At 35.8% G+C, this 27,370-nt stretch overlaps 1 protein-coding gene and 1 long non-coding RNA gene across 3 annotated transcripts; one reads left to right on the top strand and one right to left on the bottom strand.

Annotated features, from left to right (window-relative positions):
• The first annotated feature begins 10,109 nt into the window (after nucleotides 1-10,109).
• Nucleotides 10,110-10,557, top strand: LOC141404136 (uncharacterized). Its single transcript, XR_012412956.1, has 3 exons — nucleotides 10,110-10,215; nucleotides 10,288-10,352; nucleotides 10,422-10,557. It is a non-coding gene; the product is annotated as an uncharacterized lncRNA (long non-coding RNA).
• A 3,947-nt stretch (nucleotides 10,558-14,504) lies between these two features.
• Su(z)12 (Polycomb protein Su(z)12) lies at nucleotides 14,505-24,344 on the bottom strand. 2 transcript variants are annotated; one of them, XM_073987456.1, is made up of 6 exons: nucleotides 23,744-24,344; nucleotides 23,346-23,677; nucleotides 22,305-22,479; nucleotides 21,349-22,243; nucleotides 20,406-21,280; nucleotides 14,505-15,495 (listed from the first exon to the last, which is right to left on the bottom strand). In XM_073987456.1, the coding sequence occupies exons 1-6, from the start codon at nucleotides 23,997-23,999 to the stop codon at nucleotides 15,305-15,307; spliced, it is 2,724 nt and encodes a 907-aa protein (XP_073843557.1). In that variant the 5' UTR covers nucleotides 24,000-24,344; the 3' UTR covers nucleotides 14,505-15,304. The 2 variants fall into 2 exon arrangements, with proteins under 2 accessions (XP_073843557.1, XP_073843556.1); XM_073987455.1 differs by having other exon boundaries at nucleotides 14,505-14,905; nucleotides 23,744-24,322.
• Nucleotides 24,345-27,370: the final 3,026 nt, after the last annotated feature.

Genomic DNA, 27,370 nt, shown 5'->3' with positions numbered 1-27,370 from the left:
AATCCAATGGATTTCACATGAGTTTTCATTTGACGTATACGTCAAGGAATTGACACTTGAAATCCACCCGATTTCGTAAATGTAAACCAGCTATAAGGCTATGTTTACATTGGAACTTTTCACAATTGACGTGATATGCTTAGCGTGCCTAGCGAATATAGGTATTTTCAAAATATTGATTAGATTAATAGCACGGTTACACTAGCACTTTTTGCCGGGTTAACCCACTATATGAGGATTTATTTGACATTTGCGCTACGAAATTGACATTTGAAACCTAAACCCACTGGGTTAATCCTGTTAAGTGTAACCGGGGTATAACACATCACAAGGCATAGTTTTAGAAGGTAGAAGTGACAATCCGCTGTAGTTTTAACTTTTTTGTAAATTTGGTTTTCAAAATGTAATAGGTTCTACTCATAACATTTTTAACTTAAATTATAAACTTTTAAACGTGTAGTAAAAAGGACCTGCGACAGTTCTGAATATTTTATATTTATATTTTGATTCAAATTTGTTTTATTTTAGAGGATTTTTAAAATGTATTTATGGTTTTTTTTTCTTGATACAATTTTAAGAACGACCCTATTATTCAATATTTTCTTTTACATTTATTTTTCAATAACAACAATGTTGTTTTTGTAATATTTTTAGTTGTTGTAATTCATGCATCTACCTCATATATAAATGTACCTTGACACATAAGTTGTGTTCCTTTACGTACCGAGGTTACCATTTTTACAATTTGGCTGACTTCCGAAAGTAGGCGTTCTTAGATCGAATTCCCCGAATTTTCTTAAAATTACTCTAATATGGAACTCGATCTAAAAAATCCTAGTTTCATGCATTACAACAAAGCAACTGACGATTCGGAAGTTAACGTTAAAATACAATGAACTTTGTTGCTTGCTTCACGCTCAATTTCATGTAAACGAATAAAGGCCAGGTACTACCTAATACAAATGCAATCCTGCATTTCTTTATTCATTTACACAAATTAAGGCTTGGGAAAGCATGAATTTCTCGTTGTGTTCTCAACCTTTAAGGCCACGACACATAAGCGACTGGCTTTCTCGCTTATGTCCGTGTTTAGACACACAAATTTCTCGGGAAAGTAAATTCAGTTTTTAGGCAATAAGGGGTAGGAAAGAGTATTGAGGAGCTCTTTCCTCTCCGCTCTCTCCCAAAAAACTCAATTTACTTTCCCGAGAAATTTGTGTGTCTAAACACAGACTAGTCTTTTCTGGTAAAGGAATAAAGAAAGGAGAGAGAGCAAATGGCTTTCTCTTCTACCACAGGCTACCGGACAAATTTCTTCGGGTAAAAAATGGTAGAAGACAAAATAAAGAAAAAATATATAAAAGCGAGCGCTGACAAAACAGAATTAAAAACAGTGAAATAAAATAAAAAATTAATTATTCAGTAGTGGAATTCTGTAACTCATTTTTCTAGTTACCGACAATTATCGGTAAAATTAAAATGCTTATAATTTCGGTAATTCACGAAATATTAATAATAATAAATAAATAAAATAAATAAATAAATTTATCAGTTAAGAAATTCTGTGCCATTGACATAATCTCTTAAGTTTTTGAACTCGCTTGGTGGTGGGGTTCTGGTATAGTGTTATTCCCTAGAAATTGGTTTCTTAGCTTCGCGAAGGCTGGGCAATGACAGAGATAGTGTTCCAACGTTTCGTCGTCCTCTACGCATGCTCTGCATTCGCTGCTTTCTGCACAACCGATTTTGTGCAGGTGTGCTTGTAGCCCTAGGTGTCCTGTAAGGATGCCTGTCAGTCTACTAATGTCCTTTTTACTCATTTGAAGGAGCTCCTTTGTTTTATCCTCGTCTGGGTTTCCCCAGAGGATTTTGTTATTTTTCCCTTTCTCTTCAGTGTTCCAGAGGGATGTATGGGCGTTTTCTGCCCATGCCCATAACTCTAGACGCGCCGCTTTTAAAGGCTTATGGCCCCGGCACATACGGTACGTTGTGCGTTGCGTCACGCGTTAAAAACAACAACCACATGAAAAAAATGTAAGTGATGCCAAGTTTGTTCTTGAAGTTTTCATGTGGTTGTTGTAACGCGACGCACGACGTACCGTATGTGCCGGGGCCATTAGCGTTATCTAGGCTTATCATAGTTTGCCCCACTGGCTTGCCTTGCCAAGGAGCTAGCTATCTCGTTACCCCTAACCCCTTTATGTCCTGATACCCATATAATGTTAACAGAACCATGGTGGGAGTAGTCGTTGATTGATTTTTTACACTGCAGGACAGTTTTTGATTTCATCGTCTTGCTTATTGCTTTAATTGCTGCTATACTGTCCGTTAGGATGTTTACAGTGATTGGCCTTGTGTTAGCTTTTCCAGTTGGCATCCGTTCCAGGGTTCCATCGATCCACATGTCCCTGTCTGGTATTAAAATTTCACACAAGGCGGATTCAACTGTTTCAGGTATACGGTCTGATACAATATGACTCACCCGTTGTAACCTGTAATATGCTTTGGTGGTATGTTTGGTGGTCTCTTACGATCCACTCGCTCATCGACTTAACAGGGTGTTTTTGTAAAAATGCTTGCCTGTCACACGAACCGTTCGTACTAAAACGTATACGTTCAAAATTTGGTTCTTGTAAAATTTTACGAACAATTCGTTTTCATCTGAAAGCTTTCGTCTATTTCATAAAAGCTTTTATATTTCAGGGTTTCCATGATACTTATTTTGTGAATTTTGCACAGGCATCTGCACGTAAAATGTGTTACTTGATGGCAACCCCGATAAACAGATGAAAAACAAAAAATAAGAAAAAAATGTAATCAAATTTGTCCAAAAATAATTGTGATAATATGAAGAAACGGATGTACATATGGAAATAAATAAAATTGCTTCCCTTCCAGTTTTCGTGTGTTTTGTGCCATTTATTACTCAAATTATTTAATTTTCATTAAAAATGATGGGTCTTTTCCATTCGTTGATTTTTCACGTATTCGTTCGTCTGATTTTGTTACGAAAACTAAAAAAATTACGAAAATAAAAAGCTTTCATTTGTTTGTCACACGAATAAAAACGTCAACCGCTATGAAAACCAAATTGTGTCTTCGTTCATGAAATCGACGAACGAATGGGCAACAACTTTTTACAAAAACACGCTGTAAGTCTTATAGCTGCGATGGCTGCCTCATACCTTACCTGAATTTCTATTGGGTGGACAAATAAAATTGTCTCTAAAGCCCTAGTTGGTTTAGTCCTCATTGCCCCGCTAATACTTAAGCAGCACGTTCTTTGGACTTTTTGCAGTACTTTTACGTTGCATTTCTTGTCCGTAGCTGTCCACCATACCACAGAAGCGTAAGTTAAAATCGGTCTAATTACGCTTCTGCATAACCAGTGTGTCATCCTAGGATTGAAACCCCATTTTGAGCCTATAGCTCTTCTGCAGGTTGACCAACATCTGTGGGCTTTATTAGCCCTTTCCTGAATATGGTCTCTCCATTTAAAGTTGTCCCAGAATACAGCTGCTTTTTTACGTTTTGCCCTATTGTAAAGTCTTCGGACCTCTTTGCCTTTGTTACGAAGTTCCCTTGTCATCCAGGGTTTTTTGTAGGCAGATTTCCTCTCTCGAAGTGGACAACTTTCTTCGAAAGACCTTGCTAGAGCCTCTGTTAGTTTATTGACATTTCTATCTATATCTTCTTTTCCGAATTTAGTCCAATTTGTTTTGGATTTATTTCGGAAAGTTATCGGATTCGGCGGTGGCCTTGATATTTTAAAGCTAATATACCCATGGTCAGAGAAGGAGTGTTCCTTTGAAACCCTCCACTCATGTACCTCGTTTATTAGATTTTCTGAGCATATTGTTACATCTAATACTTCCTCCCTAACTCTGTTAACAAAGGTTGGTGTATTTCTTATGTTAAGGGTTATCAGGTCGTTAGTATTCAAAAATTCTAGAAGGGCTTGACCCCTCTTGTTACTGTTAGTACTACCCCACTTTGTTACCTGTTTGCTTGATCCTTCTCACCAGTTGCTGCAGCTCCGACGAAGGTGGTAATGTCGGCAAGTCGAACGACAGGTAAATTGATGCTAAGTATATATTACCATTCCCTTGCTTCAACACTGTGGCGTCCTAGGTTGACAACTCTGGGGAGAAAAGAAAGCATATAATACAGGTCCTCGGTCGGTTTCCTGTATTAGCGTAAAAGAGTTGGTGGTGGTTTAGTCCGGAACCCTTGTTCTTTACGGTCCAAGGTTCCTGGATTAAACTGATGTGTATATTACCTTTGTTTATTTTATCCATCAGGGCTTGAGTTGCCGTTTCGCTCCGATGGAGGTTTATCTGGATGACCTCAATCATGAGTCATCCAGTAAGCGTGCTTCTTGGGAGTAGCTGATGGCTTCGACCCCCTCTTCGGTATTGCTCGGTGGTTTGTCCTTCTTGCTGGTTTGGTGGGCATCCTCTTCTTCTTCCCCGACTCGTGCCCTTCCAACTTTAAAGGTGACTGCTTTACAGATGTAGTACGCCTTGCCCTTTGTCTTTGTAAGACTGGCTAGTGAGAGGTCGTCAATTCCAACCACAAGGAGAGTGCCATCCTCTTTCTTCTCCCTGTGGAAGACTTCCCAGCTCTTCACTTCCAAGGTCTCATTTTGCTTGCCAAAGACTTCGAGCATGCGTTCTGTCTCGAACTTGCAGCCATACCCTTTGACGTATACCGTCGCTTTAGTCAGTTGAGGTATCTCGTCCTTCCTCACCAGATTCAATTTGCCGCCTTCCCAAGGAGTTGTCACACTGTTGGTGACTTCCTCGAGAGCGGCCGGGTTCGCGTGCGGTCCCAAGTGGTATACTAGGAGGTCCCCTTTGAGCTCGCTGCTGACTATTTTTATTGGCCCACTCTTTAGAATGTGTTCCAGTATTTTATCGCTGACCATATTTTCGATGGCCTGCTGATGTTCTTTAGGTAATCTGCCGGACCCTCTACTGGTATCGACCACTGCATAGCACCTCTCGTCCCTGTAGTTCTTCCTGGCCGCCTTGGCGTAAGTAGATGGCTCCGAGCCAGTCTCTGCGCCCATCTTCCTCTTCTGGAAGGCCCTGGGCTTCTTATCACAGCCCTTGGTACTTCCAGAGGATTCCGCCGTCGCGCTCACCTTCTTCGTGCCCGAGTACTCCTTTTCGCCCTCCGTCGAAGGGTTCTTTGGGCAGTCTACTTCGCGTGGGTTTTGAGAGGAATTGCTTAGGGCATTTGATGGTGGGAAGCTCATTTTCTTCTTACTTGGTTTGGCGGTATTTTCTTCCTCTGGAAATCTGATCCTCTTCGCCGTTTCCGAAGAAGTGGAGGGATTGTTGATCTCTTTTGGTGCGGTCCGCTGTTTTTTGTTTAGCTGTGCCTGGATCCTCTTGTACCTACGTCTCTGGGCTCCAGTCCACCGAACTTTTTTCTCCGTTGTAAGTTTAGATATGCTTTCGCTCACCTCTTCTACCATCTTGTGGACCTCCTCGTTAAAGGGCTTCTCCACAACGGTGGTGTTGATTTTGCAACTGCTGTCTGATTCGGAGTCAGGGTCGCTCCCATCCTCGAATGGCTGGGTCCAGATTAAACTCTCCCTTCGCTTCCCCTTCTCCTCATCTTTTTTACCTTTCGGTTGCGTGCTTGTAGCAGTACCGTCGACCACAGATGCCAAGGCAACCACATCTGTGGGAGATGTTTGCTCACGATCGCTTGATGACGGCGAGGTGTGACTCGCAGGCAGATCACTATTCCCCGCCGGTACTGGGTTATTTAGGCCCTGCACTGTAACTTGTATTCCTTCTTTGTCCTCCATGTTTGTTTTTTGTTTTAGGGGAACACCCCCGTAGTCAGTTTTTTGTCCGCGGGAACCTCAGAGGTTCCAGATGTAGGTGGTTGTGCCACTCCACCCTAGACGGGTCATGTCACAAGTGATTTCCCTTGTAAATGATAGAGTAGCACGACCATCCACTTCCCCCTATCCGCCGGTTGGGACGCGCCCGGTAGGAGACCTGACAAACACCCTCGCTAAGTCCTATCGATAGCAACAGTGTTGTCAACTTTTATTGACACTTTTCATTCATAATTTTGCTTTTTAATTTTCCAATATTTTTTGGTAACTTGAGAAATGAGTTACAGAATTCCACTACAGGGCAATCATGAATAAAAATTCCGTGCGGAATTTGTCCCCTTTTCACAATTTTTTATTTCCATATTTATGTCCAAATAGGGAATATTTTCGAATATTCCATAATTAAATGATTCTAGTAGTTTTAAAATATTGATTTTAAAAAAAATATAACTTTTATTATTTTATTTTCTGTACGGAAAATGGCGAGGGAAATATTCATGATTGCCCTGTTTATGATCTTCTTGCATAGTTAAGAAAATCGCTTCGAAGATTTTCAAAAAAAAAATATATATATATATATATTTTTCACTTTAAATAAATAAAAAACCGCTTCTATATTTTTGTGTATAATATATGTATATTTTGTTTAAATTCAGTATTACAAATTAATATTCATTTTGTTGTTGTTTTTTTTTTTTTTTTAGATTCCTTTTCTTTCGGTTTTGGTAGGTTTCTTTTGAATTTAAAAAAAAAATAGATATTTATAATAATTAAATTTACAAAAAATATTTATTAAATTGTAACGCAAAAAAAATAATAGATATCTATATGTATAAGTTTCTGTTATACATTTGTAAAATAATAAACAATTGTTATGTAAAAAAATATATGTAAATATTTCTGAATATAATAATATTCAAACACCAATCGAAAGTTCCATTTTTTGTTAACAATTTAAAAGATAGTATTGAATTTCAAATTTAAAAAATAAAAATATATAAAAAAAATTGTAAAAGCATAACAAAACAGCAGAAGAACTGAAGCAACTGTGAGGCTAACTTTGTACAACTCACTATCATGATGGACTGATTTTAAATTATTCAAAGAACATTTTCAAGAGAATGAACGTCAATGTGAATATATGTAAGTGTAAACTGACCTTACTCTGGTCCATATTATGACCATAGACTGTTCTGTATACACAAGGTCGTCGTAAATTGCAAGAAAATAAAGTTCAAAAAAAAAAAAAAAAAAAAACGAAATGTAACAGTTACCACAGCAACAACCTTTAAGCTGGGTTGACAAAAAAAATCATGTCTGTGCAACATTTTTTTTTTTTTTTGTAAAACAAAGAATTGAATTGATATATTTTACAATTGTTGTGTGTTTTATTTTTTTCCTTTTTTAACTAAAAGAAATTAACTTAATTTAGTTATAAATTGTAATAAAACATTAAAACATTTTTTTTTGTTTATAGGTATTTTGCAACTATACACTTTTGATCATTAAGTAATAATAAAAAAATAGTCTTTTAATATAATAACGGTAAAATATTTAATAAAAAAAGAGTGGTTTGGCAACCCTGGTCTTGCCATATACATATATAGCCAAAGACTTGTAATTCAAATTGGTAAAAACGATGCAAGGTAATTTCTTATATCTCTCTCAGAATTTATAACTCTAACTGAAGTTTCACACTTGGCGCTCATTATCATGATAAACTGCCCATATTTATTTTTTGACGTTAAATGTATAAAAATATACGCCCAATAAATTATTATAGAGCACTTATCATGTTAAGGAATGCTAATGACAACATATCCATACCCCGCGAAAGTAGGGTCTCATTAAAGGAATGTGAATAATTTTTTGGGGGGGGTAAGAGAAATAACAAACTCTCAGCCTTATTCTGAATGTCAACTTCCCGTGAGTTGTGAGAGTGAGAAAACTCACCGGGAATTTTCATTCAGAATAACACTTAGGGCCATTATTATATGTGTTCTTTTAAAAATATAATTTTTACATTGAAAGTTAATGCCAAGAAGCTCCTCCTTGAAATTTAATCATCACTTTTAACTTTAAGTTGTGCGGAACGCTCTAAATCTGTTGGGTAAATTCTAAATATAACAAAAGAAGACTTGTAATAATGGGGGTTACTGTTATCCATGTTATTATCTTTTTTCTCAATATTTTACAATTATCTTCTGTGTCTGATCAACGATTTACAACAACATATTGCTCTGTCGTGATTTAATTGGTGTAAATTGTATGCAAACTATCATAACAGTAATTGATAATGTAAACATAACCTAAGCCACTTGTATCAAAGAGAAACTAGGTTTACACAAAACAAATGCCATAAATGGGAAATATGAGGTAAAGCGACAACATGGCCACATCATAAATTTAGTTTAATGAAACTCATTCTTTTTCTCCAAAAAATCATTGTCGCAAATCCACTGGATTTTAAATGTCAATTACATATCGTGTATACGTCAAATAAATCCATTGGATTATATTGGACGCATACGCTATGGAATTGACATTTGATATTGAGTACTATTATATTGCCCCTCATGATAGTTTTACACCATGGCACAATTACCCAGGTAGTGGCATCGTAAAATTTTGAATATGTTATGTCAAAACGTTCTTTATGTTGTTGGGAAAATTACAACAAAAATAATTTTTTTATAAAGGGATTTAGCTTTTCATATTCGATCAGCTGGTGTGATACCACTACCTGGTAGTTCTGCCATGTTTTACACAAATGCCGTTAATGAAAAATGCAGTTAAGCGACATGGCCACACATCAAATTTGTTTTGAAAAAAAAAGCGTTTTAGTTTTTATTTCTTCAAGAAAAACGCATTTTCCAAAGACTTCAACGTCATTTACACTAAAGCAAATTATCGCGGTAAACTATATAAAAATATGTAAAATAAATACTATAAAAAGCAATAAAATGTATGTTCCAGAGAGCACAGATGCCGTTAATGAAAAATGCAGTAAAGCGACATGGCCACACATCAAATTTGTTTTGAATAAAAAGCGTTCTAGTTTTTATTTCTTCTCGAAAAACGAATTTTAAATATACTTCAACGTCATTTACACTAAAGCAAATTATCGCGGTAAACTGTATAAAAATATGTAAAATAGATACTATAAAAAGCAATAAAATGTGTGTTCAAGAGATCACAAAGTGGAGAGGATCTGTTCCTCTGTTAATAATACTAAAAAGGTGTTTATGTTTCAAAAATAAGACCGGTGCTGTAAAGCTAAGCTACCACCTTCTAGTTCAACGTTCCGGAAAGGCTAAGTTTTTTCTTCGGAAATCTTCATTGATGGATTTCAGATTCGTTTTTATTTGACGTATACGCAAAGGAATTTACAGTTGAAATCCACTCGATTTCGTAAATGTAAACCAGCTATTAGTATCCCCATATTTGCTATAGAAATTGATCAAGGTTACTCTTATGTCCCGGTCCACACTAAAGTGATTTCATTGAAAAAATTTCATGAAATTATGCGTCTCTAGATCGACTTTCATAGTAGAATAAAATCTTAAAATTGCTGCAGTGAGGAATTCGATTTAAGAACGCCTAATTTCATGAAAATTTTTAATGAAATTCACGCTAGTGTGGACCGGGACTAAGTTACACCTTGAAACTTTCATATGAAACTTTGGTTTAGACAATACTCTTAAACGCGTTTTACACTTGCATTTGAAACAATTGTTTTGGGAATTTACGTCATTTATTTGACAGATATCCTATGGAATTGACAACTTAAATGAACATAGATGTAAAAGCTGTTTTATACGATGATTGAGTGCATTCACTATATCGATTTATTTGACATATGTTGTATGAAAATGACCACTGGATTTGCTAAATATGTTATTAACGGCATTTGTGAAAACTATGATACAATTAATAAGGTGAACTAGAAAATACCGCAACCAAATTGTTTTTATCATGGTTTAATAAGAAAGGTTAGCCAAAGCTTTATGTCAATTTAAATTTTTTCATTCGAGTATGCCTAAAACTTCAAAACAATATAAACAAACCGTGTATGTATGTGTGGTGTTTGAATAATATCCCAATAGAAAATCGAGTCTTCGATGACATTTTCGTCGACGATTCGTTGATGAAATCTCCGAAATTGTCGTGCACGACACGATGCATGACAATTTCTTGCAATGTGTCACCAGAAAAAAAAAACAAAAATAATCAAACAAAATATGCTATGAAATAATTGTACACATATTTAGGAATTATTAATATTTCAATACGACTGAAATCGGTCAAACATTGCAGTTTGAATTAAAAATTCGCGACATTTTTCTAAACAGCTAGAGGTAAGTGAGAAATAGTATGACTGACATACATATGAAATTTAAACAATGATTTTGTTTGTTTCTTTAAAATAGGATGAAGCAATCAACAAAGAATTCGAATTTTTTATAGTGGAACGCGATCGTGGAAACAATTAAAGGTAAGTGCATAAATGACATACATATATTTATACATCACAAGATTGAGCATAACGTTTTATTATTTGCAGAATTTGCCTAAAAATTCTTGCTGTCCTAGGAGTTTTTGTTAAATGGAGTCTTGGGACGTTCTGGATTATAGACCACACTGCCGCGGAAATGCTTTTATATTGGGGGTTATCATGAACGGCAATTCCCCGTGGATTTTTTCACTTTCTCCCTTAAGTTGCAACGGCGGAAACTCAAAACTCACGGGGAAATTTCATTCATGATAACCCCCATTATGTAGTATATTTTTATATGTACATAAATGTTATATTTTGTATGTTAATAAAATAAAAAATGTTAAAAACATATTTATGTATGTAAATAAAATTATCTTTAGGAGGGTCGTTGGTGACAAATTACAAGACATTGTCTTCAAAGTCGTCGTCGACGACACCTTCGCTTACCCTGTCGCCCAAGTTGTCGTGCATGAATACTGGGACACTTGTGTGAAAATGTCGTCAACGATCTCAAAGGGTTGTCTGCAAAGAGTCGTGGACGAATTGGAAATGTCTTGCACGATTCATCAATGTTGTCTTAAAGACACTTTCTACTGGGATGCCAAACAATTTTAAAAACAATCGAATTCAATGATTTTTAAAATTGTTTTTAGACCATTTGTATGGAAGATATTGGTGAGATTTGCATTGAAACAATCAGTTTATCATATTCACAACTCGATTATGTGGAGAAAAATTAACTCTTCATTCATTTTTCGCGTTTTTTATAAAATGCTCAAAAAATGCATTGTAAACAAACCCACTTGTTGCTTTTATTTTGAAGTTTTAGGAATTCAAGAAAAACAAGGGTTCTATAGATTTTTTTCATTTAAATCTACCTCTTTACTTATACCATGGTTTTTATTAAAAGTTCTTCAAGCTGTCAACATTTTTCTTTACGTTTTCATGCGATTAATTAACAATAACAATTTGATTGGCTTAAATCAGCTGGTCTAATCGCTTCAACCTTATGTATTCCATCATGGTGTAAATTATGCTTAATATTACATAAAACCAACACTGACTCAAATAAGGGGTGGGGGGAGAGACAAAAATGCAGCACAACTTTCATTAAATCTTTCTTTATCATCTTTAGAAGGGTGGAATTACAAAAGGTACCAAAATGCATAAATTTAATGTGTGGCCTGGTACCTATAAAACATTTGTCAATAACGGAATTTGCACTGAAAATAACATTTGAGATGTAAGCAAAAAAACTATGCTTTAAATTGCATAAAACTATCACTTGCTGACTACAGAGTAAACGAAGATGGAAGGAAGAGAAACATAAACGCAATGAAGCTTCAATGTGTGTTAAATTGGCTTTTATTCTCATTTATATTAAAGAGATAGCCGTTGAATTAAAAAATACAGCAAAATGCATCAACTCAATGTGTGGCCTGGTAACAGTAGAACATCTGTCAATAACGGAAAGAACATTGAGATGTAAAAGCCGCAAAATATATGTTTTAATTTGTATAGAGTTAAGATGAAAGTGGGAAGCACATAAACGTAAAAAAGCTATAATTTCTGTTAAATTGACTTTTATTCTCATTTTTCTCGCAGAGTCATTAAACTAAAAAAAAAAGGCGGCAAAATGCATCAACCCAATGTGAGTGGCCTGGTAACATGAAAACATCTATCAATAACGGAATTTGCATAATTTATAAGGGAGTAGGAGAAACTGGAAGAACTTTGAGGTGTAAGCAACAAAATTTATGCTTTAATTCGTATAAAGTGATGATGAAAGTGGGAAACACATGACTTTGTTCTTCATTCTCGGATAGAGCGCCGTTGAACTAAAAAAGCCGCCAAAATGCATCAACTTAATGTGTGGCCTGGTACCTATAAAACATTTGTCAATAACGGAATTTGCACTGAAAATAACATTCGAGATGTAAGAAAAAAAAACTATGCTTTAAATTGCATAAAACTATCATTTGCTGACTACAGAGTTAACGAAGATGGAAGGAAGAGAAACATAAACGCAACGAAGCTTCAATTTTGTGTTAAATTGGCTTTTATTCTCATTTATATTAAAGAGATAGCCGTTGAATTAAAAAATAAGGCAAAGTGCACCAACTCAATGTGTGGCCTGGTAACAATAGAACATCTGTCAATAACGGAAAGAACATTGAGATGTAAAAGCCGCAAAATCTATGCGTTAATTTGTATAGAGTTCAGATGAAAGTGGGAAGCACATAAACGCAAAAAAGCTATCATTTCTGTTAAATTTACTTTTATTCTCATTTTTCTCGCAGAGAGTCATTAAACTAAAAAAAAGGCGCCAAAAGGCATCAACCCAATGTGAGTGGCCTGGTAACATGAAAACATCTATCAATAACGGAATTTGCATAATTTATAATGGATGAAACTGGAACAACTTTAAGGTGTAAAGCGGGGCATACACGATCAGTTTTGACTGTCGATTTTTCGGAATTATCGATAACTGTCCAACCGTCCAGCAACTACAAAATATTTTGTGGTTGCCTGACGACTGACAAAAGTGAACGGCCACACTGGCAAACAACCGATTATTTAAGCAAAACTGATCGTGTGTACCCCACTTAAGCAACAAAATTTATGCTTTAATTCGTATAAAGTGAAGATGAAAGTGGGAAACACACAAACGGAACAAAGCTATCATTTCTGTTGTATTGACTTCGTTCTTCATTCTCGGATAGAGCGCCGTTGAACTAAAAACGGCGCCAAAATGCATCAATTTAATGTGTGGCCTGTTAACATTGAAATGTCAATCTATAACGGCATGTGCATTATCTATAGTTGAGTAAAAGCCATTAAAAGAATTTTGTTATGTAAGCAATAATTTATAATTTGTATAAAGTAAGTGAAGATGAATGTGGGAAACACATAAACGCAATAAAGCTATCATTGGCTTTTATTCTAATTTTTCTCGCAGAGAGTCATTGATCTAAACAAAGGCGCCAAAATGCAGCAACTTAATGTGTGGCCTGGTAACAGTTAAATATCTGTCATTCGTATAATTCTATGAGATGCTAAAATAACAGTGCGATATCAGCTACAAAAACTATGTTATTAATTACATAAAACTATCACTTGCTGACTACCGAGTAAATGAAGATGGTGGGAGAATACACATAAAAGCAACAAAGCCATCATTTCTGTTAAAAAGGCTTTGATTCCCACCCTTTCTTCGAGAAACTATATTTGGCGAAAAAAAGGCGCCAAAATGCATCAAAACAAAACAAAATATGCTTCTACGTAATGGTACGTTTTTATATAACCGGATTTAACAAACCCACTGGGTTTCAAATGACAATTCCTTTGCGTATACGTAAAATAAATCCTCATTAAGAAGGTTATCCCTGCAAAAGGCTATAATATAAACATGGCCTAAGTTTCTATGTGATACAACAAAAAACATCATGTGTCTGAACGGCATTTGTATAATAGGTCTGTACGTCTGATTACTAGATATATTGTAATAATTTTTACAAAATATTATTGAATTTGGTTCATTTAACACAATTTTTTGATAGTCTTTCACTTGCAGGCAAACAGACACACATAATTATAAAAGGAGACACTAATAACTATGCGGTGGGAGGACCTGTCTGCAAAACTTGCCTTACACATTGATTTGAATTGCAAAACTACTGAATTTAGCCAAAACCCCAGCTTCTTTCACACATAAAACAATTTCATTCATATCCCGGTCTTAACGAGAGAGTTGGTATCAAAGTTATTTGTTCAAAAGAGAGATATAAGAAGAATAGCTGACTTCTGAAACGTCAGTTGCTTTGCAAATATCTGAAGTATTGTGTTTCATAACGCAGTGATACTTAACAACTGTTTTGTATTTTTAAACTTCACAGCTTTTTACACGCATTTTAAATGCAAAAAATCAAACATGCATCACTTTTATTTTTGATACATTCGTAGTTGCATTTCCAATCAACAATGCATGAGTGTGTAACTGACAAATTTTGACAAAATCTAAAGAAATGCAAAACAACTGACGTTTCGGAAATCAGCCAATAATATTAAAAATCTCTGAGAGATATAGTTGGACATCTATACAAAGTTTACCCATAATTGTTCTTTCATATAGACTGGAAAAAAATCACCTTTGGTTGTTGTCATTATACAAAATCAGCGATATATATATCAACGTTTTTCGGATTTATTATTAAGTGGTACCGAAAGACGTGTACGCAGGGTATGTGTTGATGATGCAGACGATGTGTTTTTACCATTAGCTATAGCTTTTTCCTGTTGTGTCTTACTCTCTGTGGGAGAAGGACCGGCTAAAGATTGGCGTCGTGTTGTTAGGCGTTTTGATTGACCTGTGGTGAGATTGTTTGTGTTGGAGTTTGTTGAGGACAATGACGTTGATGATGAGTCTTTGCGTGAGTTGCTACTGTTATTGCTGTTATTACTACTATTGCTTGAGGTATTTATATTGGCGGCAGTGTTATTGTTTGTTGAATCACTACGTTGACGTTTTGTGGCTGGTTGTTGTTGTACATCTAAAGGGGATTCGTTTGGAGAAAAAAGAAACACAAATCTTAAGTGGCAAATAATGATATAAAACCTAATATTTTGTTAACGATAGACAAAAGAACTACAATGTTTTTTTTTCTTAAACTCGAAACACGGTTATAACGAACTTTGACAACCGCAAAATGCTAATTATTGGTAACTCTCTAAGGTGGGTCTGTTACAACAGACCTTAGCATGTGTCTTCTTGGTAATTTTGTTAGGATGCATCAACAATTCAAGAAGACATTTCAACTTCAATGTCCCTGGCCCCCTTAATTTTTCAAAACATTTCGTTATAACAGTGTTTTAAATATAATTTCAAACTTAACCATAAACTCTTCATCTTAAATTACGCAAAGTGACACAAAAATAAAATTTCACTAAAATCATTGTTTCAAATCTATTATTGTAGTAGTAGCTGCTGTATTAAGTAGTTGTTGTTGATTTTGAGATTTGTCATGTTCTTCTTGCACTTCTGGTAGATTATTTGTACAAATACTATTGTCTATATTTTGTTGTCCACCATTAACATCATCATGATTATCATCAACACCATTATTATTATCATCATCACCATCTGAGTTCACAAGAAGGAATCAATCAATTATCCATTGTGGAGGAAGATAATTTGGATTTGGTTTTAGAAAAAGAGAACAAACAGTAAGACAAAAAGATACAAAAAAAAAAAAAGAATTTCTTAAATTTTAAGTTTCAATAAGAAAATTTTGCATAAACATGATTGTGTTGTTGAAGTGGGAGATGATGCGTTCATGGACGATGATGCGTTTGAATGTTCAAAGCAGTTTTTTTTTTTCTTTTGGAAAAGGTAGCAACAGCAACGGCAGCATATATATAAGAAGTCTTTACATCCTTAATACTAGGGAAGATGATAATGAACCATGTAGAAAGTGATAAAGAAAGACGGAGAGAGAGAGAGATAAAATGTGATATCTGTGATGAAGTTTTCCCAATACATTTTGAAGATGTTTGTTATTGACCTTTTGATAAATGCAATCCTGTTGCAAGGTTGTGTGATGATTATGGCGCTGGTGGTGATGTTGTTTTGAATGATATTTACACATAATTATATTGCTTACATTAAAAATGTTTTAAAAAATATGTGAATGAATAGCTAAATAAAAGAATAAAATATTTACAAAAAAAAATAAAATAAAGTAAATAAAAACACAAATTTGAAGATTTCAAAGAGGTCTGTTATAATTAGACAGCGGAATTTTATGCAACACCTATTTTTGGTCCGATTCATGTCAAATTTTGGGACTGGGCATATTTTTGGCTTCTGATTACATTGCAATCGAAACATATGACATATGCAAAATTATGCAAAATGCATAAATTTTTGCATATGCAAAATTTATGCATTTTACATATTTTCTTATGCAACAAATATTTCAATAATAGGTACAAAAAATGTCTATGTGTACAATTTTTCTGTTTAAAATTCTCTTCAGACAAGTCAATAAAATAGAGAAATGTATAACCACAGCCACAACCTTCAAAATACCGAAAATCGGGAGGTATCGTTCTATGGGGGGCTATATGAAGGCCTGAACCTAAGCCGACAAATTTTAGGTGGAAAGTTTTATACCCCCAACGAAGACTTAATACTTAATTTCAGCCTTTTCGGAGGGATATTGAGGGCACATCCTTCAAAATACCAGAAATCGGGAGGTACCGTTCTATGCGGGCTATATGAAGACGTGGACCAATACCGATAAATTTTAGTTGGAAAGTTTTATACCCCCAGCGAAGACTTAATACCGAATTTCAGCCATTTCGGGTGGATATTGAAGGCACATCCTTCAAAATACCAGAAATCCTGAGGTACCGTTCTATGCGGGCTATATGAAGACGTGGACCTATACCAAAAAAATTCTGGGAGAAAGTTTAATACTTCAAATGAAGACTAAGTACTAAATTTCAGCCATTTCGGTGTAATATTAAGGCCACAACCTTCAAAATTCCGAAAATCGGGAGGTACCGTTCTATGGGGGCTATATGAAGGCGTGGACCTATACCGACAAATTTCAGGTGGAAACTTTTATACCCACAACGAAGACTAAATACCAATTTTCAGTCATTTCGGTGGGATATTAAGGCTACAATTTTCAAAATACCGAATATCGGTAGGTACCGTTCTATGGGGGCTATATGAAGACGTGGACCTATATCGAGAAATTTCTGGTGGGAAGTTTTATACCCCCAACGAAACCCAAATACCAAATTTTAGACATTTCGGTGGGATATTGAGGCCACAACCTTCAAAATACCGAAAATCGGGAGGTCCCACTCTATGGGGGCTATATGAAGACGTGGACCTATGCCGACAAATTTCAGGTGTAGTGTTTTATACCCCCAACGAAGACTAAATACCAATTTTCAGTCATTTCGGTGGGATATTGAAGCTACAACTTTCAAAATACCGAATATCGGTAGGTACCGTTCTATGGGGCCTATATGAAGACGTGGACCTATGCGGACAGATTTCAGTTGTAAAGTTGCATACCCCTAACGAAGACTTAATACCAAATTTCAGCCATTTTGGTAGGATATTTAGACCACAAATCCTTGAATATATTTTTGCATATAGTTTTGCATATGCTCTTTTTATGCAGATATGTACAAATATGTCAAAATATGCACGATATGCAGAATATGCAAAATATGCAAAAATTTCTGGGCCTAATTCGTTTTATTTTGTAATAAAACGAGTTTCTGTCTAATCAGATTTTCTCTACGACCATCCTAACCATATATGCATTTACATAGGATTCCGCAGTCTAGTTATAATGCAAAAGTTCCTGTAACAGGAATTATGTACCAAAGAAGAACCTCTATATGAGCTTCTTAATGGCGTTTGTATCAAAGAAGACACTTTTAGAGGATATTTGTACCACAAAAGACCTTCTGTGCCATAGAGAAGACCTTCCAAGAGGCCTTTTGTACCAGATAACACTTTATAAGAGGTGTCCTGAGACATAGAAAACCTTCTAAGATGTCTTGAAAGAGGACTTATGTACCACAAACGATCTACTAGATTTTTTTTTTTGAGACATCAAATAAGCTCTATAAACTTTTCTACCCCATCGAAGACTCTCTATGAGGCCTTCTGAAACATAAAAGAGACCTTCTGAAACATATAAGAGGCCTTCTGAAAACTAAAAAATCTTCAAAAGGTTTTTTGGAGCCTAGAAGACCCTTAAAGATAACTTCTAAACAATGGGGGTTATTCTGAATGAAAATTCCCCGAGAGTTTTTTTTTTTAACTTTCTCCCTTAAGTTGAAACGGCGTAAAGACAAAAACTCACGGGGAATTTTCATTCAGAATAACCCCCAATAGAAGACCATTAATTATTTTTTGAAGTCCTTATAAGAGGAATTCTGATCCATAGAAAAACTCTGTTCCACAGGAGAGCCTCTAAGGGGTTTTTGTTAGCTCTACTTTAACATAGAAGGCACTGTTCTGCATCATATCACACCTAAAAGCCCTTCTAAGGGGACTTCTGCAATGCAGAAGACTATCGAGGATATTTTCAGCTCCAATTCTGCAACTTCCAAGAAGATTTGTGTACCATAGTAGACCTTCTAAGAGGTCATCTGAACACCAAAAGAGTTCCAAAGAGACATTTTAGGACTTCGGAAACTTAGAAGACCCTGTCAGAGAACTTCTATACAGTAGAAGGTTATCTAGGAGACCACACAAGACCCTCTATCGTTTTTTCTTTATCATTGAATGCGCTCTAAAAGGTCTTATATTATATAGAAATAGTCTTAGGAGGTATTTTGAAGCATAGAAGACAATCTAAGAAGTCTTCTTTACCAAAGATCTTCTAGGAGGTCTTCATTAGCACAGAATCCATGTAAGAGTTCAAACTCCCTTCTAAGAGGTCGGAAGACTATCTTCTGTACCCCAAAAGACTCCCAAACAGTCTTTTGCACAACAAAAGATATAGAAGTCCACCCAAGAGGTCTTCTGTACTACAGAAGAGCCTCTAAGAGGTCTCCTAAGAGGTTCTGTACAATATAACAATATCCCAATACCTCTTCTGAACAGAAGTTAATCCTCGAAGATGTTTTCTAAACCATAGAAAAACTACTTAAATATAGGGGAGCCTCTAATAGATATTATGTACCATAGGAGACGACCCTCTAAGAAGACCATATACAAAATATTCTATATAATATCCTGAGATTTTTTCTTGTAAGATATCTTATTTATTTTGGGATTATCACAATGGACCGAATGGTCGCCGAGTGGCGTAGTTATGCAAGTGGCTACACATCCCCTAAACTAACCTAAGAGGTTTTCTGTACCAAATAGACTCTCCAAGAGGTCTTCTGGAACACATAAGACATAAAAGTCATTCTTCTGTAAGCCAGGAAAAAAATAAGAATTCTTCTGACATCCTTCAAAGAGGTCTTCTATACTACTACTGAAGGCTTTCGAAGAATTTTTCTGAACCAAGGAAGAATCTTCAAGTGGTATAGAGCCTTATAAAGCTCTTCTCTACCACAGCAGTCAATGTAAATAATCTTTTATACCACCGGAGATCCCCTAAGAGACCTTCTGCACCACAGAAGACATATAATAAATTCTAAAAGACCCTTCCGAGACATAGAGGACTTTCGTGGAGGTCCTCTAAGAAGAATTCTGTTCTATAGAAGAACCTCATAGAGCTCTTCATTACCACAGATGTCAATTTAAGAAGTTTTTTATATCACCGGAAACCCTCTAAGAACTCTTACGGACCACATAAAACATGGAATACCTTTTAAAAGTCTTTCGATGCATAAAGGACACCATAGAACCACAGCAATCAATTTAAGAAGTATTGTATACTACCGGAGACCCTCTAAGACCTCTTCTGGACCACAGAAGACATCGAATACCTTCTAAAATACCTTCCGGGACCTTCATAGAGGTGTTCTGTACCACAAAATACGCTCTAAGAATTCTTCTACACCACAAAAGAACCTATGTACCATATAGGAACCTCATAGAGCTTTTCTGTAACAAAGCAATCAATGTAGCAAGTTGGTTATACAACGGACAGCCTTTAAGAGCTCTTTTGCAACACAGAAGTCATAGAATAACTTAAAAAAACATTTCTAGACATAGAGGACCCTCATAGAGGTCTTTCATACCACAGAAAGCCTTCGAAAAATTTCTTGTTTCATCTGTAGAAGACCATGTGGAAAATCTTCTGGCCCATAGGAAATCTTCGAAAGAACTTCTTTTACATTCAAAGCGTCTTTCGCTCGATCTTCTATCACAGAAGACGCCTGAAGACCCGTTGCATCTCTTAATAGGTTTCTTCTACCATTAAAGACCCTTAAAGTGAAATCCTAGCTCTTTCAAATTTGTGGTTTTATCTAGTTTCAATTGCAAATTATCATACATATTGTAAAAAAATTAACAAAAATACCAAACCATTTTATAAATACAACAAAAACATTTGAACTCACCTCTCATTGACAGTCTTCTCTTTGTGCCTTGAGTCTTTGACGTATCCGCTGATTCTTTGCCATTCGCTGATGATTTGTTGTTGTCAGTCTTTTTATCCAGACCATTTGAAAGGCGACGCAAACCATTTCCTTTATCGCTATTGTCATCATCCTGTGTTGCTGATTTTTTAGCTACACCCTTTGCGCCGACGGCATTGGCCAATTTCTCACCTCCACCATTTACAGAAGATGTATCCTGACTCTCATTATTTGAATGAATACTTGAACGTTTAAGTGCATTACTCCCGGTACGTTTTGCAGGTGGTTGCATTGATTTTTTATTACTACCCGGAGTTTCCGCCTTACCGCTAACCGTTTTATTTGCCATCGCTGTCGCTGTTGTTGCTGTGGGTTTTTGTGGTGATTTCAGTTTTTGTTCCTCTTGCTTGTGAATACCAATCTCAAGCCAATATTTTAATTGTTGTTCACGTTGACGCGACATTAGAGCTTGACCCTCAGGATATCTACTTAAGATACCCTGGAGTTTTTGTACAATCTTGTAGAATGTCTCCGGTGATATTAGACCATAATCATATAACGAACTCATGTGTAATATAAAATTGCGATAAATATTTTTACGTATTATTTCATAACCATTGGTTTCAATGAACATTTCACAGGCAATTGGCAGTTGGCAATCGCCAACAAAGCCATGTTTCATGACGTGTAAATTCCAGAGTTTCATAAGTTCTTTTTCGCCCTCGTTGACATCGGTGAATTCATCAATCATTTGTATGGTTTTTTGACGTAACCACAGGGGGTCACTTTCACCCTCCGAATCTATGTCCAATTCTTTGGGATGTACTGGTAGGCAGGTTTCAGTGTGGTGATAAAGTCTAAGGAGAAGAAAAAAGGAAGGAGTTAGAGAATATATCCTTGTCTAGATTACAAATTCTTGGCTTACCTATTGTGCCCTGTTACATAGGGCCTCTGATTGGATAAATCATCTTCATCAAGTTCCAGGAATTCATCCAAACATGTCTTTTGACGTCTGGGACGACATACCAAAAGATTCGTAACCGAGGTACGCCTTACAGGGCCACATGTTCGAGCAAAGCTACAACCAGAAGGTCCAGCCAAATCATATGGTGACCCAGCATATGAACCATCATAGGAATCATTAATGGTAACATCAATTCGTGCACCATTACCCGCGGCTGGTTGATAGGTAAAATTAAAGCGTGCATGACACAGTTTCAAATGCTTAAGTAACGAATAAAGTCTCATACAATCGAGGCCACACCAGGGGCATATTACCTCCTGAGTATATTCAGTTTGTTGGCGTGTATTATTGCTATATAGAAAATTATAAACGATTTGAATTTTTTCAGTTTTGGCTAAGGGTTTTTTACTGGATGATGACCTCGTAGCTTTGGTTATTGCCGAACCACCTTTGAGGCAATTACTGTTATTATTGTTGTTGTTATTATTATTGTTGAGTTGTTCTTGTACGTCCTCTTCCTGGTGACTACCATTTGTTATTTCCGAAAAACTACCATATTTTTCCATATCTTTGGCTGCAATTTCTTTGGGCAGCTCATTTGCCGTCCATGTTAGACGAAACTTTAGAGTTGGATTTTGTGCAAATACATCGAATTTCATAGATATTGGAATGTAATTATCCGGCAACGTTTCCCAGCTACGTTTCTTTGGTGAGAAGGACTTGATAATTGATGAGTTCAATTCCTGCAATGCAGCATCATAATCGCCCTCGGGTATGCAGCCAATATTTTTCTCATAGACAATAACTTCACAGCCATAGAGTTTTGTTGACATTTTGGAACGTTTGGTTGGAGTTTCTATAAAAGAAGAAGAGGGCAAATTTAAATATTTGTATTTTTAGCTCTCCATTTTACTCACCATTATTGCTATTTACAGTATTTTCATTGCTGCTGGGAACAACTTTAATACGAAACAATAGCTTGTAAATGGTATGTTGATCACCCAGAGATTGTATAGACTGTGCCGGTATGGATACGGCAGTCATTTGATCCAAGTTTTCATGAGGATTATAGATAACTGTTGAAGAGTAGGACTGAAAATGGGAAAGGAAAATAATAACTAGAACGAAACACTGTTTTTTAATAGAATAACGTAGGTTCTCTAACAGAAAGGTAGGATGTATCCACATAAAAGACCACGAGGTCTTCTTAAACAGGTCCTTATAGAGCATAACGCAAAGTAACGAACATGGTATTCATATAGAAGGCCAAAATGCCTTCTTATAAAGGGCCAAAAGCGCTTCTTATAGACAACAAAAAGGTATTCTTGTAGAAGTCTAAAGGTGGTCTTCTTATAGAAGGTCAATAGGTCTTCTTAAAGGACAAAAATTCTTTTTATAGAAAGCCAAAAGGTCTTCTTATGGAAGGCCGAAAGGTCTTATTAATAAAGGTCAAAAGGTCTTCTTAATAAAGGTCAAAAGGTCTTCTTATATAAGGCTAAATGTCTTCTTATAGAAGGCCAAAAAGTCTTACAGAAGGCCACACGTCTTCTTATAGGAAGCCAAAAGCTCTTCTTATAGAAGGCCGAAAGGACTTCTTATTGAAGACCAAAAGGTCTTTTTATACTAGGCCAAAAAGTCTTCTTACAGAAGGCCAAAAGTATTCTTATAGAAAGCCGAAAGCTATTCTTATAGCAGACCGAAAGGTCTTATTAAAGGCAAAAAAGTCTTCTTATAGAAGGCTAAAGGGTCCTCTTATAGAGGGCCAAAATGTCAAGTCCCATATCTCGGGAAGTATGGACATCCCCCGTGAAAGCTATATATCGTAGTGATCAGGATCCCAAGGACTACCTATGGTAGAAATTCGAGCCCAGCCCAATCCGAGATGTGCCCCTAAACGAGACTTAAGCCCAAGAAGAACGTCATAAAATAAAATTAAAAAAAAAATAAACAATACATACCAGCACCTCCTGAAAATCTGAAGTACTATCCTTTCGTTTACTTTTCGTAATTTTATATAAAGTTGATTCCACAGTTATCACATCACCTTGTTGCCAATTATGTTCAACATTGGGATTCTTTTCGAATAGGCCAAAATAAATGATGTTCAAAAAATTATTCGTTAATGTTTGACCCTTTTGCGTTATGGTATCCAACATGTTATTGATTTTAAAGTTGTTACGTTTTTTGTGATTGCGTGACATACGTTCCTTCATATAACTAAGGGTGCGTTGGAGAAAAATCGGGCTAGTGCCATGACGATTACGTAGAAAGCGATAGATTTGTGTGGGTTCTGCAAAAAATAAAATAGAAACTTTTAAGAAACAAAGAAAAAATCATATTCTTTTAAACAACATACTTTCAAAGGCCTGCAAAAAGAGTTCCTGCTCCTGCTGATGACCATTGAGCTTGATTTGCTCTGTTGATGTTGGCGGCGTCGCTGTGGCCAATGCTGTTGCATCTACTGCTCCATTACCACCACCATTTACCATATTCTGATGATTGTTGTTTGTTTGACTGTCCAAATTATTGTTATGATTTGCCGTGGAATTCAAGGAGGAATCTTTGTCTTTGGCTTCCTTTTCACGTTTCTTTTGCGGTGGCATTTTTTTCATTTCTGTTTTCTGTTCTGTTTTTCGCAATCAACCAACCAAACACTTTCACACACACATAAACACTCGGCCACTAACTCACAACAATCCTCTCTCTCAGCAAAGCAAACTAACGCCAGCCAGACTTTTCAACAATTGCATGTAATAATCATAAAATTGCAATAATAATTAGCAATTTTTTATATCTACGTGTGTCTTCTGCTCTTAGAGACCATTGGTGTTATTTATTTTGTAAAAATAGCTTGATTTTTCTTATAAAATTCTGTTTATTAAAATTGCCTTAGAAATACAGCGCGCGAATTAAAAATTGTTCTCCTCGTTGTATAAAAAAAGAGAATCATTCACTACGAAATGATAACATTCATGAGCAATGCCAGTTGTACAGTTTAGACGCCGCTCAAAGAGCCAGCGAGGGCTTTGTGACGCCGTTGAGGCATTTTTACGAGGGTCGAGATTTGCATCTGTCCATAGGAGAAATTCTTAAATCACCGAAGGCCGGCTATTTAGAGATACATTGTATTGCATATTGCTAAGTTTACATTTACGAAATCCACTCGATTTCAACTGTCAATTCCATAGCTCAAACGTCAAATGAAATCTCATCTGGATTTCATTTGACGTTTAACCTATGGATTTGACAGTTGAAATCGAGTGGATTTCGTAAATGTAAACCAAGCATATGATAGTGTATTCCGCAAGCTTTCCCAGCAAAAAAATGGAAGTTGTGCATGTGGAGTTATGATTTCACTACATCCTTCAATACCGTCCACACGGACTTATGAAAAATGCACTCCGTTCGATAACAACTGCTTATAAAATGCATCGAACGGGGAGCATTTTTCATAACTCTGTTGGACTACATCGAAAGATGTTGTGAAATCATAACTCCAAATACACAACTTCCAACTTTTTTGCTGGGTAGCGCAAACGTCAATTAAATCCTCATGAAGTGAGTTAATCCGGCAAAAAACTTTAATGTAACCGTACTATTGATACCCCGGTTACACTTAAACGGATTAACTTAGGGGATTTGGGTTCAAAATGTCAAATAAACGTCAAATAAAACATCATGAAGTGAGTTAACCCGGCAAAAAACTGTAGTGTAACCGTACTATTACCCTGCAAAACAGGCTATAAGACAAATATTTACAATTTATTATATAAACAAAAATTATAAAATGTCTCCTTTAAGTTCAACCGCAACTCATTTTGTTTCCTCCGCTCTCCATTTAATACAACCTCAACTAATTTTGATTCATAATAGCTCTGTTCCTTTACGTGCAAGAATCTTCAAGTTTTAAAACTTTTTACTCGAAAAGCGTTCCTTTACTTCAGACACTATACAATTCATATGGAAGTAGATTACAACTTTTGCTACTTTTGCCAGTTTTACCATTTTCAAAAGTAAAGGAACAGACCAAATATCAATGATTTTTATAGTCCCAATTTACATTAGGCGAGTTTACTTGCGGCAATTGTCAGTTTGTGGGTGAGAGAGGGTGTTGAGAGGCAAAGGGTTACCATATACCTCACCTCTCTCTCCATCAAACTGACAATTGCCGCAAGTAAACTCGCCTAATGTAAATTGGGACATATTGCCTTCTCATTAGAGCTGGCAAACTATCGATATTGCCAACATTAGATGTTTTCGATATAATGTTTTAAAATATCGATTGCTATCGATATTATCGTTAAGCCGTCATCACCATTAATTTGGAAATTAAAATGGCGGAAATGTCAACGATTTTCTTGAAATTTTGCACAAGTAGTTCACAGAAATGTGAGGCAGAATAAACAATTGCTTTTATTTTATAAAAAATATAAAAAAATACATTTTACTTTACCGAAAAATGTGTACGTGTGACTACGGGCTTACTTTCTCACACACACACAACCGAAAAGTAGCGAAATTTCTATTTATTTCAATGAATTTCAGGTTAGGGGTTGTTATTCCGATAATATCGATAGGTAAAACTATCTATCGATATTGAATTTTTAAATAACAATCGATATTATCGAAAGTGCCATCGATTTTTTGCCAGCTCTACTTCTCATCACCATTTCAGATATCGACACGGAGTCCAACTCTACTCCATTAGTCCCGGTCCACACTAGCGTGAATTTCATTAAAAATTTCATGAAATTAGGTATTCTTAAATCGAATTCCCCACTACAGCAATTTTATGATTTTACTCTACTATGGACGTCGACCTAGAGACGCATAATTTCATATCAAAATTTGAGTGAAATTACTGTAGTGTGGCCCGGGACTTAAGAATTCCTATTCGAAAATGGAAATCTGCAAATGAAATCAGCTTTATACCCCGTTTACACTTAACCGGATTAACCCAGTGGGTTTGGATTTCAAATGTCAATTCCATAGCGCAAACGTCAAATAAATCCTCTCGAAGTGGGTTAACCCGGCAAAAAAACTTAAGTGTAACCGTACTATTAATGTGAAATATGTACCAAAAATCATTGATACAGAAGAACAGGTGAAATTAAAAACAGTCACATCAAAGCCAAAGCTGGTAAAAGATTTTGCCATGATGCTGGAGAACAACAAATATACCGATATTGCACTGGTTGCACGCGATGGCACTGAAGTCAAGGCCCATAAAGTTATATTAAGTTCCCGTAGCGAAGTATTTGAAACAATGCTCAACCGTGATTACTTGGAAAATAAAACAAATCGGATAACAATTGATGATAGGGATGCTGATGTAATGAAAGAAATGTTAAACTTTATCTACACTGGGAAGGAAATACCCAAAGGAATGGCATTTGCACTATTTCCGGCTGCAAATAAATACGCCTTGCTCGATTTGGAAATAATAGCCCTGTTCCTTTACGTGCAAGAATCTTCAAGTTGTATCACTTTTTACTCGAAAAGCGTTCCTTTACTTCAGACACCATACAATTCATATGAGAGCAGTTTAAAACTTTTAATACTTTTGCCGGTTTTACCATTTTCAAAAGTAAAGGAACAAACCAAATGTGTGCAAATATTTTAACCGAGACAATGAATGTGGCTTCATCTGTTGATATTCTTCTGTTGGCCGAGCGACATTCTAATAAACACCTTAAAACGAATGCCATCACATTCATAGCTACAAACTTTAAAGAAGTCATGAAAATAGAGAATCTCAAAGATGCAAATTATGATTTATATGTCGAGATATTGGAAAAGGCTCTTCATGAACGTTTGTAGAGCTCCAATTGAAAATTTCTATATTCACAAAGAGTGGTTCGATTATAATTTTATTTTTTTTATTGAAACTGTAATACAATGCCTTCGTGGCCAAAAATATATGTATATTCATATGGTAATGTTAACAATTTTATAATAAATATTTAAATACAATTAATTATCT

This window comes from Musca autumnalis, unplaced genomic scaffold (genome assembly GCF_047663935.1).
Source record: "Musca autumnalis isolate F117 unplaced genomic scaffold, ASM4766393v1 scaffold_4, whole genome shotgun sequence".
NCBI lineage: Eukaryota > Metazoa > Arthropoda > Insecta > Diptera > Muscidae > Musca > Musca autumnalis.
Note: the sequence above shows the minus strand (reverse complement) of the source record. Positions and strands in the feature narration are given on the sequence as shown.